General features: G+C 34.5%; 2 protein-coding genes across 6 annotated transcripts in view; both read right to left on the reverse strand.

The window, feature by feature from the left end:
- LOC114388422 (65-kDa microtubule-associated protein 6-like) overlaps window positions 1-6,170 on the reverse strand; it is a 6,919-nt gene extending 749 nt beyond the window's left edge. The window contains exons 1-9 of the mRNA XM_028348908.1: window positions 5,785-6,170; window positions 5,522-5,600; window positions 4,864-5,028; window positions 4,452-4,516; window positions 2,748-2,847; window positions 1,266-1,426; window positions 1,015-1,170; window positions 747-906; window positions 339-490 (exon numbers count right to left, since the gene is read on the reverse strand). Coding sequence (XP_028204709.1) covers window positions 339-490; window positions 747-906; window positions 1,015-1,026 — 324 coding nt within the window. The 5' untranslated portion in view covers window positions 1,027-1,170; window positions 1,266-1,426; window positions 2,748-2,847; ... (2 more) ...; window positions 5,522-5,600; window positions 5,785-6,170. The remainder of the gene's footprint in view (window positions 1-338; window positions 491-746; window positions 907-1,014; window positions 1,171-1,265; window positions 1,427-2,747; window positions 2,848-4,451; window positions 4,517-4,863; window positions 5,029-5,521; window positions 5,601-5,784) is intronic.
- A 1,644-nt stretch (window positions 6,171-7,814) lies between these two features.
- Window positions 7,815-17,903, reverse strand: LOC114388423. Of its 5 annotated transcripts, none has more exons than XR_003661488.1 (6): window positions 17,652-17,903; window positions 16,954-17,044; window positions 16,789-16,856; window positions 8,622-9,331; window positions 8,325-8,383; window positions 7,820-8,230 (listed from the first exon to the last, which is right to left on the reverse strand). XR_003661488.1 is itself a non-coding variant. In XM_028348912.1 (5 exons), exons 1-4 carry the CDS (start codon window positions 17,700-17,702, stop codon window positions 8,151-8,153), a joined length of 258 nt encoding a protein of 85 aa, XP_028204713.1. In that variant the 5' UTR covers window positions 17,703-17,903; the 3' UTR covers window positions 7,815-8,044; window positions 8,141-8,150. The 5 variants fall into 5 exon arrangements, 3 of the variants coding, with proteins under 3 accessions (XP_028204713.1, XP_028204711.1, XP_028204712.1); XR_003661487.1 differs by having other exon boundaries at window positions 8,622-8,715; window positions 8,870-9,331; window positions 16,954-17,903; XM_028348912.1 differs by lacking the exons at window positions 8,622-9,331; window positions 16,954-17,044 and having other exon boundaries at window positions 7,815-8,044; window positions 8,141-8,230.
- Window positions 17,904-19,515: the final 1,612 nt, after the last annotated feature.

A 19,515-nucleotide genomic window follows, 5' to 3' on the forward strand; every position in this document is an offset into this window, starting at 1 on the left:
ATATCTTGATATATTTGGATTCACTTTTCCACACTATTTTTACATCAACTTTCACTTCAATTCATCTGACATGCAATTTTTTATGGTGTAGTCCACTTCAGTTCATCTGACATGCAACTTTTTATGGTGTACTGGTGCAAGTGATCTTTTGATTAATCCATGCAAGAATCTCCCTTTTTTTAAATGAAAAATACAATGTATTCAATATCATTTGAAACTTCCAATAAAAGTACAATAGTTTGGGCAAGAAAATAAAGAGATCTAAAAACAAAGAGGCATGTGTCCTACCAGCGTGATTATGAAGCTATACAAATGATAAAATATAATTTCTGGCTTACTTGATTATATTTGTCAAGCCAATTCTCCTCTTCACATGCAGCAAACCACTTATCAATCCTATCTGTTACTTCTTTTCTACTCAAAACTTCATCTTTTGCCTTAATGATTTGTTCTTCGATTTTGGCTAATAGCTCAAAAGGATCCACCAATCCTATACAAAAAGCAGTACCATTGCATAATGTCAGATACTCAGATCATTTCCAGGTAAATCTTGAAAAGAAAAAAAAAGATTTAAAGAAGTACTAAATATGTGTTTGGCTCAACTTGTTTAAGAGAAATAATCCCTTATTTTTGTTAGCTTCTTAAAAGCTTTGAAAAACAAAAGTATGTAGCAGAAGAAAGCCGTTCTGAAACATAAGCTACGAGGAGGTTATAGGTAAATAATCTATTAATGCACACGAACATACCAGAATCTATTAATGCACTAGCTTTCTCGGCCACAACACTTGGATCTGGTTCAATATGAGTCAATCTGCATATTTCCTCTAACTCTGACCTCTTCTTAAAAACAAGTTCTTTCATTCTGCTTGCTTTTAGTTTGGCAAGCCTGTCCACTTCTGCTAAATCCTAAAAAAGGAATTTTCAGTCTAGGAGCTCCATCTCCACAGAATAAATTGCAAAGAATGAAAAAATAATAATAACAAAGGTAGAGGGAACTGAAAGAAGCTTCCAGACCTTCTCTATCATTTCTGTTGAAAGAACACCTCGTTCAGTGATTTCTGATTCTCAGGTTTCAACAATAGAAGTAATCTTCATAAAACAGTTTCTCTCTTCTTTTGAAGAGTCCATCAAATTCCAAAGTTCAAATAGTTTTGCTACAACATCCTTCAGCTGCATTTTTAAAAATAGTGTACTTTTAAAGGAAGGGAAGAAATTACAACAACCAATCAAACGAAAAGCAATTAAGTATGCTGCAGAAAAATCACCTTCTGAAATTCTAGTTTTCCTTTCTATTTTTAACTTGAGAATGGCCTGCTCTAGACCTTCCAATGTGCTATTGCTAATATTTGTCGACTGTTCCACCTGAGTCCCATGCAAACTTCGGTGAACATCACCCACGGTCTGACCAAAATCCAACCCAAGCACACTACAAAGAGAATGCACCTCATTCACACATTGCAAGACCTTTTGAAGGCGATCAGCATCAAAAGAACACACATATAAAACGCAAAAATGAGTTATAAAATAAAAGGAGGATCAATATACGGATTGATATGAGGCTATAAAACAAGACAACAGGGGTAAAGAAAAGCATTTTAATTGCAACATGTACTACTTTTTCTTAGGGAAAAAAATAAAACAGCAGGGAGCTTGCACAAACAAGAAATGAATATTTACATGAATTGATCATTCACAAAAATCAAAGGTTTATTAACCCATAACCATGGTCCAGAGCTATAAGAAAGTTCATGGGTCAGTTTATATCATAATACAAACCTTTTCTTTTTTAAGAACTAAATTATGATTGAGTTTAACTGGTGTAGCTTTTATAGATAATTATTATTTGATGGAAGTAGTAATTATAAAGGTGTTAATATTCACCAAAAAAGGTCTTCTTCCTACTAAAAAACTATTCTCTTAAAAAAAATCAAAATATACCGGAAACTTAATAAAAATCTCCCTGTGAACAAAGATATATCTTACTCTTTAATAATTGTGTGAAAATTATAAATTTAACCCGAAACCCTCAACCCCAAACCCTTTCAGAGAACGACTAATCCTGAATAAAAAAGAACAGAACAGAGAACAAAGAGAAGTAGAGACTTAGAACACATAGGAATTGATAAACACAAAAAACAAAGGAATGAGTATCTCTTACAGAATATAAAAAAAATAGAGAGAACAAACAAGGAAACAGATGAAATAATTGGAGAAAAAGAAGAAAACAAAGAATGAGACTCTAAATAGACAGGCTACCAAAGAAAACCAAAATAGTTTGTTCACAGCAGAGTCTGTCACAAAATTTGGTAGAAGTGTTCAATCAAAGATATCTTATTCAAGTCATGGGTTTGAGTTTGCGAAAGATATAAGAACACTTGTAGTAACCACATTTAAAGAACACTCAATGCAAGGGAATAGTCACTGAAGTCTGAACAATCAGAATCTGTTGTGTTAAAAAAAAAGAATAAGTACTGCTTTTCCCCACCATACCTCTTGCTATCATTGCAGCAGCCATGAGAATTACACAATGTCATAACCATATTATAGTATATTGTTATAAAATGGTTGCAATTTAACAATTGATAGAAAGAACCACAAATAATTGGTTTTTACTTTTTACTAATGCACATTTGATAAAAGTGTCTCATAAAAAGCCAATGCCGATCCAAAAATTCTTTTCTTATTTAGGTTCCTATGCTTTGCATGTTATCACAATAAAACAAATTTAGAGAAGGAAGAATTTATACCTTGCATCTAAACCATGCGCCACGATAACCACCTTTTCAAAGCATCAGGCATCTTTATGTACTTCCACTTTTTTAAGACAAAAATCTTGATATAAAGAAGCTGCAAAGATTATTATACGAGACAACTGTTAAACAATCATGTTTCAAGTTTTCGGCCCTTCAACTTAAGTAACTTAGCAGACGGAACTCTTGATAAAATAGAGAACAAACAGGAAAACAAAATAACAAAATTATATAATTATAGGTTAAAATACCATTAGAGATAGAGAGAAAGAAAATATGCAAAGAGAGAGAACAGTGACTTGAACAATACACAACAAATAAAGCAAATTAGTTTTCAAAAATTAAATCTTGATCAAGTCCGGAAAGTAGCTTTCCATTTTCTTTGAGAACACAACAATGTTAATATGACAAACAAAGGATAAAGATCCTCAACGCCCCAAATAAACATCTTCAAACCTTGGAACAACAACACCAAATAACCCAAATTAAGCCTACAAAAGGATCAAGACAAACAAACATTAAAAGAATGACAATCTCACAAAACGTGTTGTCAACTATATCAACCCATGGAGAAATATGTGAAAAAAGGGAATTCATATCCATCCTAATTGTTATTCATATATTATTAATTTTTAAATTGTACAAAAAATATTAGTAAGGTTAGGTCTTATCAAAATTATTAATTTTCAATAAATTTTAATAATTGTAAAGAGAATGTTAAAAAAAGTGTCTTATAGATGAAGTGTAGTTAACATCCATATTATTTGAAATAGTTAACCAACCATTATGAATATTTTTACACATTTTTTTAAAAAATATTTTTCTTACTTTAAATATTTAAAGATTTTTTATAGTTACTTATAAATATATATATATATATATATATATATATATATATATATATATATATATATATATTAAATTCACATATAGTTGAGATATTGACTTTATTTATTCATTTTTTGTGATTTTATTTTATAAATAAAATGCTGAAATATTTTTTCATCCTTCTAAAATTACTACAGTTCAAATTTATTTTTTATCATTTTTTGTATATTTTTCACCCCCTATAAAATTATAATTTTCTAGTTTTTCATCTAGAATTAGGTTTGAATGATTACGGACCTATGTGATATTTTTTTAATTAAATTTTTAAGATGTAATTTTTGAAGGTTAAAGTTCTTTTACTTAGCATTCTAAAAGGGCTACACTAATTTTAATTTTATTAAATATGGTAGTTTCACAAGATAACAAGAAAACATGTAGGATATTGCATCTGATGTGTACTATGGTAGTGGCTGCTCCATCTTAGCGTCCATGTCTTTCCAAATGAAGTCAATCTTAAATTCTTCACTGATAAATGGAAGAGGCAATTGACAAAATACTTCCTGGAAAAAGGTGGGGTAAGAAATCTTTCAAAATTGATATTAACAAAATTACAAAAAGTCTTATGTAAATAGCTGGTTTGACTCACTCAAACATACAAGGAACCAGTATATATGATGAGCAATCAAAGTCGTTGTAATACAGAGTCCTTCAGAATTTGTATTAATTTAATATTACAAGTTCCTTTCTTTCTCAAACATGCTATATAATATTCATTTTACAACAGATATCCATAATGCCAAATATATAGCAAAGGGTCGGCACAAGATATATACATAAGTTCAGTAGATGTAAAACATTTTTCATAAGCCTTACAGAAATGTCACTTGTCGAAGCATCAGGCTACTCATCCAACAAATACAACATTCCTGTCAGCCAACCTAATCAATGAAAAATACCAATCAAAAAATAAAACTTTGAAAAGAGATACCTAAATCTAGTGAGAAATATTCTACAAATATATCAATCCAATTAGAAGCAGTAAAACCTTATGAAGTATATTGCAGATGTGACAACTAAGTCGATGTAAACATCAAACATCATCAAATAAGCTTATAAAAGGAAAGACATCACAAGGTAAAGAAAGAAACAAAAAATAGATATCCCAAGCACAACAAATAACTGAATTTGAATGAGGGTGGGAATCTAATGGAAGGGCATACAGCAATTTGCAGTATAATCAATAAACAATAACAGTAAAACATTATGGTGAAAAGAAAAAATTGACCTTCCAATCCAAGTGCCAATCATAAGGATGCCTCCAGCAAACAGTATGCCCAGGATGATCTTTTAGTTGCAACACTGAATCTGACCATGCTGCACATTTACTATGGAAAGCTACTTTACACCTAACACACCAAAACTGCTTCTTTTTCTTGCAAATGAAGCATACCTGTTCATTGAAGGACATAATATGAATATGGCAAGACAAGGAGGACAAAATAAACAAAAAAGACTGTGGAGTGTGGACGTTGTTGGGTGTTGGGTAAATAGCTTGATTCAATAAGCTCTTGCTAAGTGAGAATTATTCATAAGTTTTACACACATAAAAAGTTTAGAACTTGTGATCGATCTCTGCTTTCACATGTGTTCATACCACCCCAAGTTCATCAAATGACACAAATAATCTAACATTCGCTCCCTGTTTTAAATATAAGCTAAATGATACATTAAGTATCCAATTAATCTTCTATAAATTGCATTAATCAAAAGGAAACCATAATTCACATAATAGAGCACAACAATACTACTAATATATGAGCTGCCCATGAAATGCGGTTTTAATTTTAAGACCGTGTATAAAGTAGGAGCCAATACATGTAAATTCATGTGCAAAGGCAAATCAGTGCATTAAGGAAGTGAGGGTCATGTCACTAAAAACCTACATGTAGTGGACACTTGAATCTTTTCAGAGTGGAAGACCCAACAGCTTCTTTTGCACATTCAGAATGGTAACACGCGTCACTTCCTCAAACAGAACACAAGAGCTCATCATCTCCAGGTAAATAAAATGGCAACAAAACAACATTCACCCTCAACCCAGACACATAACAAAAAATTAAATGAAATCCATTATCAGTTAAAACAAAAACAGTCAATTACATGCCGAATCCATTAATCAGTAATTTAAAGATTGTTAAAAAAATACCATCTTGGGAGCGCCAACTAGAAAAGGATCTTTGAGGCGATCTTGGAAGGCCTTATCGGCGGTGGGGGGTTTCTTGACCCGATCCAGGGAGCCACGAGTGCGCTTCAAAACCCGAGGTTCGAAGGCAGGTTCGGAACCGAAGCCATTGGTTAGGGATTTGACAGGAACGTCAAGGGCATCATCGGAGGAGCAGTGAAAGAGTTTGAGAGCCGCGGAGAGAGATAGGTTCACCAAATCTGGCATCGTGGAATCCTTTGAAGAAACTTGCCGACAGAGGCATATGGTACGAAAAACAAAGATGCAGAGGGAGAGAAAGCAGAAGCCGAATATTGTATAAGGTAGTGTCGTTGGAGGGAGTCATGAAAATGAAAGCGGATTGTTTTCAATTTACAAATAACAATAAAACATTTTCATAAGTTATTTTAAAAAGCTTATTGAAATAATTTAAAACTTTTTATAAATAAATAAATTATAATAATTTTTGTAAACTCTCTTAAACACTTTTTGAAAATAATTTACCATTCTACTATGTATATATAAAAGAAGATTTCATCAATGAGTATAATAACTCCATATTCATTCAATATTAATTAAATGTCATTGATTTTACTTTAACTAGTTAATTCAAAGTAGTTCAAATTTAAAATAATAAATGTTATGATTTATTTTTGATTCTTTTAAAATAAAATTTAATCGAATCAATCAATCCATTTAAATACTAAAATAAAAATACATATAATTATGTTACTTTAATTAATAATTATGTTTTTAATTCATTATATTGTAGGTAATTATTCTAATTATTGACAATTCTTTTATTATTATTATTATTATTATTATTATTATTATTATTATTATTATTATTATTCAAAAATGTGATATCAATTTGTGGATTAAAAACATGGGAGGTCTTGGAATAAAACATATTTTCCTCTTCAATGAGGCTTTTTTGGCTAAGTGGAGATGGGATTTTTGAGTGAGAAAGGAGGGGTGCAAAGTGAGGTATTAGTTACAAAATATGGAAGGTGGAAGAGGCTTAAGAGGGAGGAAGCAACTCAACATGCTTCATTCTGGCGGAGAGATTTGTGTAAAATTTGTGGAGGGTGTTGTAATTTAAAATGGTTTGATGATATGGTGAGAAGGAAAGTACGAAGGGGGGACAACACTAAATTTTGGAGTGATATTTGGGTGGGAGATCAAGCTTGGTAAATAAAATTCCTAGATTATATTTGAATTCTTCACAAAAAGAGGAGTATGTATCGTGTGTGGTTTGAGGGAGTGTGGAGGTGGGATTTCTCATGAAGGAGGGAGTGGTTTGTGTGAGAAGAGGAAATGGTAGATAGGCTTGTGGTGTTAGTGAGAGGTGTATCTTTAGAAAAGGATAGGTCAGATTCATGGAATTGGGTTTTGGACCAAACTGGGATTTTTTTCGATTAGAGCCAATACTTGGCTTTAGTTGAACAAAAGTTTGGATCTTCCAGTGATGATATTTTGGTCCAAACTTGGAAGCTCAAAGTCCCACCAAAGATCAATATTTTTCTTGGAGGCTTACGAGGAATATACTTCTTAATGGGGATAATCTTATGAGAAAGAATGTGGGAGCTAGACTTGGAGATTTTCATTGTCCATCTTACAGTGATCATAATGAGTCTATTATGCTCACTTTGTTCTACTATCTGTGGGTTCAGGATATATGGATGATCTACTACGTGTGGCTGAAAATTTCATTATTTGATGAGAATCTTTATCTATTTATGAAATTTTAAAAATCTAATTATTTTGAGATTTTTTATGAATTGAATCTCAATCGATTGCTTGTTGTAGAGATGAAGCATGATATAAAATTTTGAAAATTTTCTTAAAATAGATTGTGGCGGTTAAAAATCAACACTTTGTTTAACTTAATTATATTAATTACTTATAATGACAAAGAAAACCCATATAATGACAAAGAAAACCCATCTAACCCCTAAACCCTAAACCCTATTACTAGAAAATTATGAAGCCTCAACATCCAAATTACAAAAATGAAAAAAGCATTCACAAATTAATAATAAAATGAGGCATAAAGAATTACAATCCTTAAATTTCCTGGACAGTGCTGAAAATTACATTTTCTAGCTTGTTTTACCCTAAACCCTATTACTAGAACATTCTAGAGCCTCAACATCCAAATTACAAAAATGAAAAATGCTTCACAAATTAATATTCAAAAGAGGCATAAAGAATGACAAAATCCTTAACTTTCCACGACATAGTGCTGAAAATCACAAGTGCCGCACTCATTAAAGATATACAATCACTGAGGATAAACTCATAAGTCAAACATTTCAAACCCAATATACAATCCTATTACCTGGGCCATTTCATATAGTGGTTGGTAAATTGCAGGCATTAATAGAGCAGAGTTGTTGGAGCTCCATTTGTAGTTCTTTCAAAGGTATGACTATATAGTTAAGCATCATTATTAGTAACAATGAAAATAAAAGCTATAATAATTAGAGACAGTGAAAATAAAAGTTGTAAGGTTCATAACTTACTATACAAAACATCTTCGATATCCACACTGCCAGCATCCCGAGCAATGTCCTCCATATTGCTGCAAAGTGTAAGCATGTGAGGATCATTTCACAAAAAAAAAGGAATAAACTATTACCAAACTATACAAATTTGTCATTCAGCTCTACGTTGGATAGTATACAACTGATGGTTTGTGAAAGACATCCAGAATCCATATATTATTTTTTTAAAATAAAATAAAGCAAGTTCAATTTAACTGGACTTTTAGAACTGTTTCATTGACTTGCCAACTAAATAGAAAGAGAAGAGCAACTCACTAAGCTTCGTCAAGAATAACCATGCCTCCTTTAATATCCACTTCCATTGGTACTCAAATGACTGGATTATTGATGTAGTTATATGGACAAAATACTAATTGGGCATCATTTGACATATAGAACGAGCACCATAATAACAACAACCAGAAAGTGAAAGTGGAGACAGCATAAGACTTGTACTTTACAAAGCTTAGAACAAACTTTTAAACAAAAAAATAAAAAACAAAGATATGTGGGAAGACACCCACCAGATTCACCCAAGACAGCGATTCCCACCATACTGGAAGTACTTTCCTGCAATGAAAAAACAGGTGACATGCACTCCTCCATTGTTCTGCAGAAAGGACACAGATATTCATGTAACTCAACTTGCTTCCTTCTCAAGTTATCTCTGGTTGGTAGCCTATCTTTGAGTAACCTCCATGCAAACACAGCCACTTTAGGTGGGACCTTAAGCTTCCATAATTCCTTGAACTCTCCATCCTGGGCCTCCTCTGATATGTCCTCTCTAAGCACACTACAGGCACTCCTAATCGAATGCTGGCCACTAGGATCTGTCGCCCACACCCACTGATCACCAATATGAGACTGGATTTTGTACCCCTCAACTTCTTGTATAAATGAGACCGCCATATCTATCTCACTGTCAAACAATGGTCTCTGCCACTTGAAGTCTCATTCCCACCCTGTGTCCTTGAAATCTCGTACCACTTAAATTTGTATTGTTAGAGAATAAAATGGTACCATTCCGATCAAAAAACAATTTGAGTGCCTCAGCAATCATCCAAACAGAATCATATGCATAGAGGCTGTATGGATTTAACCCAATTGAGCCATTACTGATGTGTTTCCACCTTGAGATAAATGCCTATTTTTTCTTAAGTGAGGGGTGTGAGGGCGAAAGGTAATAAGTCCTTGAATTGAGTAGGTGGGGGATATGAGGGTAATGTGGAAGGGGTTGATGCAGTGAGTGTTTTCATGAAAAATGAGACATTTTGGTGTTTCAGAGAAAGTTTTTGAAGGTGGGATTTGATAGGGATATGCAGTTGTGGTAAATAATGTGGGCAGGTGGAAAGTTCGTTATGGGACATAAATCAAATAGGAGGTAGGCACTAAACTTAGCAGGGGTTCTGTTAAATCTAGTAATGATTCTGTCCAGATTTGTGGGATTCAATTTAGGGGAAATAAATCTGAACCAAATCAGATCAGATATTTTTAGGAAGTTTTTATCTTTTTTATTGCATTTCGTTTTTATTTTATCTCTGTTTATGGGAGATTTGTTTCCTGATTATGGGAGATTTATTTTCCTTATTTGTAGCAGATTCACTCTGCATAAATATTGATTAAAAGACAAAGCTATTGTTCGATGGGTCGTCAAAACCTCGGATACTGCGCAGACCTCCAAACAGCACATGTAGAGGCGTAACACAGCAGAGGCAGAGGAGCTGGTAGTAGAGATGCACAAAAAAAGAGATGAAGGGGACCTTGGGAAGCGCGTTAGCTGTCATTCGAGACAGCTTACATGAAAATGTAAATGGCAAGGGGACAATGAACGTTGAAGGTGAAGAAGGAGAAGTGAATGAGGCTGACCTGGGCAATTTCAAATTATCCATACCATTGGCACATGACAAGGAGGATATGGGATTAATGGACTTGGGCCACGCTATTAACACCCCCCTAAGGTAGTTTCTCCTCACAAAAAAGGCCCAACATCATCATAATAAGCGCTCAGCACTTCGTGGCTGGTATATTCACAGAAAGGGGGTATCAAAAGCAGCAAAGCCCATAAAGCTGGGGTCATCACGAAGCAAGCTATCTCAAGCCCAGTGCATCCTGGCACTGAACCAAATTTGCAAATTCAGGATAGTAGCGGACCAGTTGATCAACAAACGCAATCAGATCAGTCCCCATCACCCAAAAAACTTGAAAAACACAACCAAGCGGAAACTCAAGATCTTCATGCAGAAAATGTATGGAACATAATCATCGAACTGGGGTTGACAACAGGCCCTTCACAAAGGAATTTTGTTCAACAGCTCTTGGACATGGAGGATAGAGATGAAGAACAGGTAGCCAGGCAGGGAGTTACGCACAGACCCCATGAACATCATCTCATACAATATAAGGGGGTTAGGGAGGGGAATTAAATGGCCGGCAATCAGAAGGCTGGTCAATGAGAACCATATTGATCTTTTGTGCATTCAAGAAACAAAAATAGAGAGTATTAATAAATTATTGTGCCAGGCTTTATGGGGCAACTCCAAATTCAGTTGGGAGTCATATCCATCAGCCAATTCTGCTGGTGGAATTCTCTGTGTTTGGAATGAGAAATCTCTTAAGGTGGATGTGGAAGCAATGCTTTTCAAGTTTATTTTGATGATGCCAAAGACTCAAGTCAAGAATCAATAGTCAAGCAAGTATCAAGAATCAAAGAGTCGTTCAATCAAGATTCAAGATTAAAGTGAAGATTCAAGAGAAGACTCAAGATATACAAGAACTTCAAAAAAAGCATTAAGATAAGTATAAAAAGATTTTTTCAAAAAAAAAGATTCAATAGCCCAATTTGTCCAAAAGAATTTTTCAAAGAAAAATCTTTTACCAAGAGTTTTACTCTCTGGTATTCGATTACCAGAAAGCAGTAATCGATTACCAGTAGCCAACATTCTTTTCAAACTGATTTACAAAGCAGTAATCGATTACCATGAGCATGTAATCGATTACCAATGTTTTAAAACGTTAGATTTTAAATTTCAAGAGTCACAACTTGTGATAAAACAATTTCAAACTTGTATAATCGATTACCAGTGTTTCTAAACGTTTTGATTTTTAAATTTAAACATGAAGAGTCACATCTGTTGATGTGTAATCGATTACACTACAATGGTAATCGATTATTAGTGACTTGTTTTGAAAATTAAATTACCAAAAGTCACAATTCTTAAAGTGACTAGTTTTTGAAGATTTTTTAAAGAGTCATAACTTTTAAAGTGACTAGTTTTCAAAAGAGTCAAAACTTTTAAAGTGACTAGTTTTAAAGAAATTGCCAAGAGTCACAAACTTTAACTTGAGTCATCAAATTACTATAAATATGTGACCATGACACAAATTTTAGAAGAGAGAATTTTCAGATTCATTTCATTCAAAGAGAGCTTTCTTTCATTCATTCAAAACATTCTTCTAAGAGTTTGTGTTCAATACTTTCTTTATCAAAAAAAGTTCATTGGTCAAAAACTTGTGTTATTCTTCTTCTTCATTCCTTCTCCCTCTTGCCAAAAGAATTTAAAGAACTAATCGTCTGAGAATTCTTTTGATTCATTCCTTCTCCCTCTTGCCAAAAGAATTCAAAGAACTAACCGTCTGAGAATTCTTTTGATTCTTTCCTCCTCCCTCTATACAAAAAAATTCAAAGGACTAACCGCCTGAAATATCTTTTGTTTCACCCTACAAAGATTTCAAATGACTAATCGCCTGAGATATCTTTGTCTTAACACATTGGAGCGTACATCCTTTGTGGTACAAGTAAAGAGTACATCTACTTGGGTTGTAATACTGAGAACAAGAGAAGGTACATCTCTTATGGATCAGTTCAAGTGGAGCGTACATCCACTTGGTGTTACACTGAGCACAAAGGAGGGGACATCCTTTGTGGCTCTTTGCTTGAAAAGGATTTTATAAGGTTATTGGAAATCTCAAAAACCGTGGATTGCTTGGGGACTGGACGTAGGCACGGGTTGTAGCCGAACCAGTATAAATCTTGTGTTTCCTTCTTCCCTACACTCTTTACTTTTTCGATGTGCATTTTTTATTTCCGCTTTACTTTTGTCTAAGTTATTGTTTCTGTTATTTACTTTCTCATAACTTAGTAATAAAGCCTAATTGAATCTAGTAATATTAAGAAGGAAAAATTTTAATTAGTCAAGAAACATTAATAATTAATTCAATCTCCCATTCTTAATTATTCCGAGGCCACTTGATCCAACAGTGGAGAGCAAATTTGTCGGAGCCAGATTCATATTGTTGTCTGGGAAATGGGGCCAAGAGTCGCAAACTATTCATGTTGTTAACATCTACTCACCATGCAATATTCAAGAACAAAGGGTCCTATGGGACAATGTCTCTTAGTTGAAAAACCAAAACCCGAGCGGATATTGGAGTATCTTAAGGGACTTTAACAATGTTAGGTCACCTGTAGAGAGAATAGGATCTTCTCAAAGGGGGTTGCTGGATGGAAGCATTGTGGAATTCAACAATTGGATCGAGGAGCTGGAGGTAGAAGAAGCGCCTTGAGTGGGAAAGAAAATCACTTGGTTCAGACCGAATGGCTCGGCTAAAAGCAAGCTGGATAGATTCCTAGTTTCTCCCGAATGGCTTGCCAAATGGCCTGGGTCCGTTCAATCTGCGCTAGTCAGGAATTTCTCGGATCATTGCCCTGTCTTGCTCAGATCTAAAAACGTCGATTGGGGCCCAAAACCATTGAGAATTCTAGACTGCTAGCTACCCGATAAATCCTTCAAGAAAGTGGTTATCAATGGTTGGTCGGCTAATCCTCAGAGCGGGTGGGGGGATATGTACTAAAAGAGAAAATCAAAGCTCTTAAATAGAAGATAAAGACATGGAACAGAGATCAATATGGAGACATCTTCAGCAAATTTAAGAAGATAGAGGAAGAATTAAATATATTGGAAGAAGCAACAGCAGACAGGCAGTTGGAAGATAATGAACAGGCTCTTAGAAAACAGCTTCAACAACAATTATGGAAGGCAACTCAAACTCATGAGTCAGTATTGAGACAGAAGGCCAGATCCAGGTGGATTAAGGAAGGAGATTGTAACTCGAGATATTTCCACTTGTTGATAAATTCCAGGCAGAGATCCAATGGTCTGAATGGAGTGTGGAAGGATGAGCTGGCAGCAGTTAAAGAGGAAGTTAGGAGGTTCTTTTCTCAGAGATTTCAGGAAGCTGACTATGACAAGCCAAAACTGGACGAAATTAGTTTCAAAACCATTACTTCTCAACAAAATGACATGCTAGTAGAACGATTTCAGGAGGAGGAGATAAAGGACCGTATGGAGTTGCAAAAGTGATAAAGGTCCAGGCCCGAATGGGCTTAACTTTAAATTCATCAAGCAATTCTGGGATGTCATCAAATCAGACTTTCTCAAATTCTTTGATGAGTTCCATGTTAACGGAGACTTCCCGAGAGGTTTAAATGCATCTTTTATAGCCCTAATCCCGAAGGTAACAGACCCTTAGGTGCTGAATGATTACAGGCCTATCTCACTAATAGGATGTACTTACAAGATTTTTGCTAAGGTGTTAGCCAATAGGCTGAAGAAGGTAATGCATGGCATCATCAACGAACGACAATCAGCATTCATAAAAGGCAGACACATGCTCCACAGCGTGTTGATTGCAAACGAGGTAGTCGAAGAGGCTAAAAGATGCCAAAAACCTTGCATTGTTTTCAAGGTTGACTACGAGAAGGCGTTTGATTCGATGTCCTGAGAGTTCTTAAGTTATATGATGGGGAGATTGGGCTTTGGCTCGAGGTGGATCCAATGGATACTTGCATGTCTAAAATCAACTTCGATTTCGGTCTTGGTAAACAGAAGTCCTTCATCTGAGTTCTTACCACAGAAAGGGCTCAAGCAAGGAGACCCATTATCACCTCTCCTATTCAACATCACAGCCGAAGGATTGAGCGGATTAATGTCAAAGGCTATTGACAGAGGGCTCTATAGGGGATTTTTAGTGGGCTCAAATAAGGTTGAAGTTAGCCTGCTTCAGTATGTAGATGATACTATATTCTTGGGAGAGGCAACTATGGAGAATGTAAGAGCCATCAAAGCAATGCTTCGTGCTTTTGAGCTAGTATCGGGGCTAAAGATAAACTTTGCTAAAAGTAGTTGCAGGGCCTTTGGTCTGTCGAATCAGTGGACTCATGATGCTTCCAATTACCTCAATTGTAGCTTGATGTCTTTCCCGTTCTCATATCTAGGCAATCATATTGGATTGCCAATCCTAGAAGATGTCAGACTTGGGAACCTATAATCACTAAATGTGAGAGAAAATTAGCGAGATGGAAGCAAAGACATTTGTCTTTTGGGGGGAGAGTAACTCCCATAAATTCAGTGCTAACATCCATTCTGATCTATTTTTTCTCTTTTTTCAAGGTTTCTAAACAGGTGGTTGACAAGCTAGTTAGATTACAGAGGAATTTTTTATGGGGTGGTGCAGCTGATCAAAAAAAGATTGATAGGGTCCGATGGGATAAGGTTTGCTTGCCAAAGGAAGAAGGTGGATTGGGAGTCAAAGATATCACCTCGTTCAATATATCTTTATTGGGAAAGTGGAAATGGGATTTGGTCCAGAATCAGGGGGAGACTTGGACAAAAATACTTGAATCAAAGTATGGAGGTTGGAGGAATCTAGATGCAGTCCCAAGGGCTAGTTTAGAATCCTTATGGTGGAGGGAACTCAAGACGATAAATCAAATCACTCATCAAGGGCAGCAGTTGGGCAGATCGACTTTGTGGAAGGTTAGGCGCGGAGACAAGATTAAATTCTGGGAGGACAGGTGGTTAATTGGAGAGACCAAACTATCAGAAAAGTATCCAAGATTGTACACCATATCGACTCAGCAACATCAACTCATTCAGCAATTAGGAGTCTTTAATGAAAAAGGGTGGGAGTGGCAATTTCAATGGAGGAGACCATTGTTTGATAACGAGATTGACCTGGCGGTCGCTTTCTTGCAAGAAATTGATGGGACCAGAATCAGACCGGATTCGCATGACCAGTGGATTTGGGTGGTGGAGCCAAGCGGCTGCTATTCAGCTAGGAGTGCATATAGAGTAATTAGAGAAGGCATACCACCAGAGGGTCAGGATGGAGGGTTCAGGGAATTATGGAAGCTCAAGGTACCACCAAAAGTGGCTATGTTTGTTTGGAGGTTAATCAAAGATAGATTGTCAACCAGAGACAATTTGAAAAAGAAGCGGGTAGAGTTACAGGATTACTTATGCCCTTTTTGCAGATTGGCGGATGAGAGCGCAAGTCATTTATTCTTTCATTGCAGCAAAATTATCCCTCTATGGTGGGAATCGATGGCTTGGGTGAATCTAGTGGGGGTTTTCCCACATCAACCGAGTTAGCATTTTCTTCAGCATTTTCATGGAGTTTTCGAAGGATTGCAGGCAAAGAGATGGCAGCAGTGGTGGTTAGCTCTGACGTACACTACTTGGAAGCACCGAAACAGCATCATTTTCTCCAATGCCTCATTCAACGCCCAGAAAATAATGGATGACGTAATGTTTTTACTATGGTCATGGCTCAAATGCTTTGAAAAGAACTTCACATCTCACTTCAACAAGTGGTCCTCAAATCTCAAAGATGGCTTTTGTTGGACAAGACCATAGGAATGTAGGCTTCTTTTCTGTAATTTTATCTATCAATGGTAGTTTTCAGCTCGCATAATCACAATGCTTGTTGCTAACTACCTATGAATTGTATTCTAAAATCTGTTTGACCAGTACCTCTGGTACTATTTTATGAATATATTATATATTTTGGCTAAGCATAAAAAAAAGGTTACAAGTTGGCCGGTGCTGATGTCAAGAACTTGAGATGCACCAGTCTCAGGCTTGCGATCAAGTGCATCTAACAGGTAAGTAGTTTTTGTTGTATGGCACAGTTGATGACAATGCAAGGAGAGCAGCAACGTGGGATGCTTGTTGGTGTCGGTCAACAGCAGATGAGGGTATTGTGCTGAGGGGTGACATGGTTGTATGTTGCAATATGTAGATCTTATTTCTTTCCTAATTTTTATTGTTACAATATTTATTTTAAAATATATTAAAATATGTCAACCCCGTGATCATACATGAACCAAGCTGAGTTTGATTGAGTTGGTTTGGTTTGTCCTTAAAAATTTGCCAAGTCCAAACAAACCCAAACAAAAGCTTTTTAATCAGTTTGGTCTCATTTTCCAGTCAATCCAACCCGACCCAACCATGCCCCTACTTGCATGTTTATGAATTAGGAAGAGAATAAAATAATAAAAGAGGGAATATCTGACAGAGTCTCTGTTTATTAGTGATAAAATTTATATTTATTTCATTCAACATTCCTGCCCAATAAAAAAGATGAGATAATACAAGTTTCTTACATGTCTTTTGTTGACATTTTTGTAAAGCCAATAGCAAGAGAATGCTGTTTTCCTTTAGCCATGATGGCCTGAAATCATATAAATACATGATGAGATGAAGGTTAATATAAAGTCACTAGAAAAATTGTGCATTATAATCATTTAGGAAGAATATAAGGACAGTACCACAGGGCATTTTGCCCCTACATCCTCATCCTAAACACCCCCAGGAGATGTAAGACCGGGACACATTATGTTTGCACCCGCCAAGACAAATCTAATTGCACCACGGTCAACCAGTAACTTTTTCATTATATTTCGATCTACAAAATAAATAAGTAAATAAACAAGCAACAATAATTTTCCCATATAACGCATTTCAATATCCTTTTCATCGTAAAGGTTGGACCCAAAGTCAGCTGCATCGTACATTAGTTTATTATGCATTACATAAAAGGTATGCACTATGCATTCAAAATACGTCTTAGATACCGGAAAAATATGCAACAACTAAAAAATTTACATTGATGGAGAAGTCGCAAGGTGGGCATCTATGGTCCATCACAGACACAGAAAAACAAAGGCACATTGTTCACAAGAACCATATTGAGATGGTTCTGACTACAAGAACAAGGGGATAACAGAAGATATGACACAACAAAATGCAGGCAAAAAGAACCACACAATCAAACCATTTAGCAACTACATGAGGGGACTTCTTGGGAAGTATATCATCCAAAACAGGTTAAAGGCCTAGATATTGCAGTGGAGAGTAAGTGAGGTTAATATCACAAGCAACCAAAAACCAATGAGTAGCAAGAACCAAAGTTGTTATTTAAGGTTAAAAATTCACATCAAAAGGCAAACCCCAAATGTGACATCACCTCTTCAACTGTACTTTTCCCTTTTTTTTCGTTGAACAGATGCCTTCTCATGGTTCTGTGACATCACCTCTTCAGCAATCCTTTTCATCACCTCTAGAGCGGCTGGCGGTGTTGCTGAGAACCACGGTTGGCGCAATGAAGGGAACGACGGGGTTTTGTGTGGTGAGGGGGAACGAGATTGTTTTCAGATCGAGGTATATTGTATTATTAGGTATTGCGTTGGAGGGAGTCACGAAAATCCAAGCGGGATTGTTTTCAGGTCAATTTGCAAATAATAGTAACATATTTTCATAAGTTATTTTAAAAACTTATTGAAATAAGTTTAAAATCATTTATGAATGAATAAATTATAATAAATTTCGTAAACTCTCCTAAACACTTAAAAAAAGTGTTTATAAAAATAAAAGAAGATTTTATTCGATAAGAAAAATATCATATAACAATTTCATATTCATTCAATATTAATTAAATATCATTTGATTTTAATTTAATTAGTCAATTCAAATTAGTTCAAATTCAAAATAATAAATGTTAAAATTTATGTCTGGTTCTGTTAAAATAAAATTTTATCAAATCAATCAATCCATTTAAATACTAAAATAAGAATACATATAATTATGTTACCTTAATTAATAATTATGTTTTTAATTCATTTTTTACTACGTAATCATTTTAATTGGTGATAATCCTTTTATTCTTTATATTATCTACCTATTATTATTATTATTATTATTATTATTATTATTAAAAAGTGAGATGGATTTGTGGATTATTTACTATTTTAAAAATTCAATGTTTTTTTCAAAAAATATGTTATACAATTTTTTCATACATAACTTAATATTTTCTCTCATTGTTTTTCCTTTATTAAAGTTTTTATATTTTTTAATTTATATTTATCTTTTATAATTTTACATTTCATTTTTTTTGTCTTATAAGTATTGACATATATAAACATTTGAAAGATGTAAGATCATGTTTTTTTTATTAGTTTGATTTATATTTTTCTTATTCAATATTTTGAATAATAATCTAAGTTATGTAGTAAAAAATATTGATTAGGTTAGATATTATTTAACATGAACCATTATGTGGTACAAGATAAACTTAAATATTCTACTAATGTCTCATAAGAAAGACAATGCAATAAATATTATGATTGAGCCTTCAAATATGAGTAACATATGAATAATAAATAAATTATAATATAACTTTTTTTGTATTAAATACTAAATCCAAAACCTCAAACCTTAGACCCAAGAACCCCTAAATCCCAAACCCCAAACTCCAAAACCCTCAATCATCAATCCCAAATCATAAGCCCCACACCCTCAATCCCAAACCCAAAACCTGAAACCCTTAACCCTAGTCATAGCCACCAATGTCCAGACTTAACACCAACCCAAAATTCCACCAACATTGTCGCAATTGAACCTCAAATCTAGTTGTCTTTGTCATTGTAGTTAGGTTTCATATCTCAAGTATGAAGAGGAACTCGTTACACCAAGTCACATGTTGATCTTGAGATGTCACAAATCAACTTCATGGTGGAGTTACCGGCGATACTGTCCATTAAAGCTAAGGGTTCTCTCACTAAGATTTGGATAAGAAATCTTTGGCTACTTTGATATGAGGACAAATGATCACCATGGTGTAACATCCTAAAAATAATTCAATAATTATTCAGATAAAGATATCTAAATATATCTTTTAGTAAGCAAAAATATAGATTAAATTGTTTTAAACTATTATATTGTTATTTGTATTTTGAAAAAATGTTAGTTTAATTATATATTGGATTTATTAAAGATAATTACAACTAAATATAATAGAAATAATAGATGAAGAAAAATCGGTTAAACAA

The sequence above is a fragment of the Glycine soja genome, chromosome 15 (assembly GCF_004193775.1).
Source record: "Glycine soja cultivar W05 chromosome 15, ASM419377v2, whole genome shotgun sequence".
Taxonomy (NCBI): domain Eukaryota; kingdom Viridiplantae; phylum Streptophyta; class Magnoliopsida; order Fabales; family Fabaceae; genus Glycine; species Glycine soja.

Excerpts from the sequence above, each read along its gene's own strand:
- LOC114388423 (XM_028348910.1), bottom strand. The coding sequence starts at position 9,254 with ATGGCGGTCTCATTTATACAAGAAGTTGAGGGGTACAAAATCCAGTCT. Across the intron at positions 8,384-8,869 it reads CGCTGTCTTGGGTGAATCTG|CAATATGGAGGACATTGCTC; the intron begins GTGGGTGTCTTC and ends TACACTTTGCAG.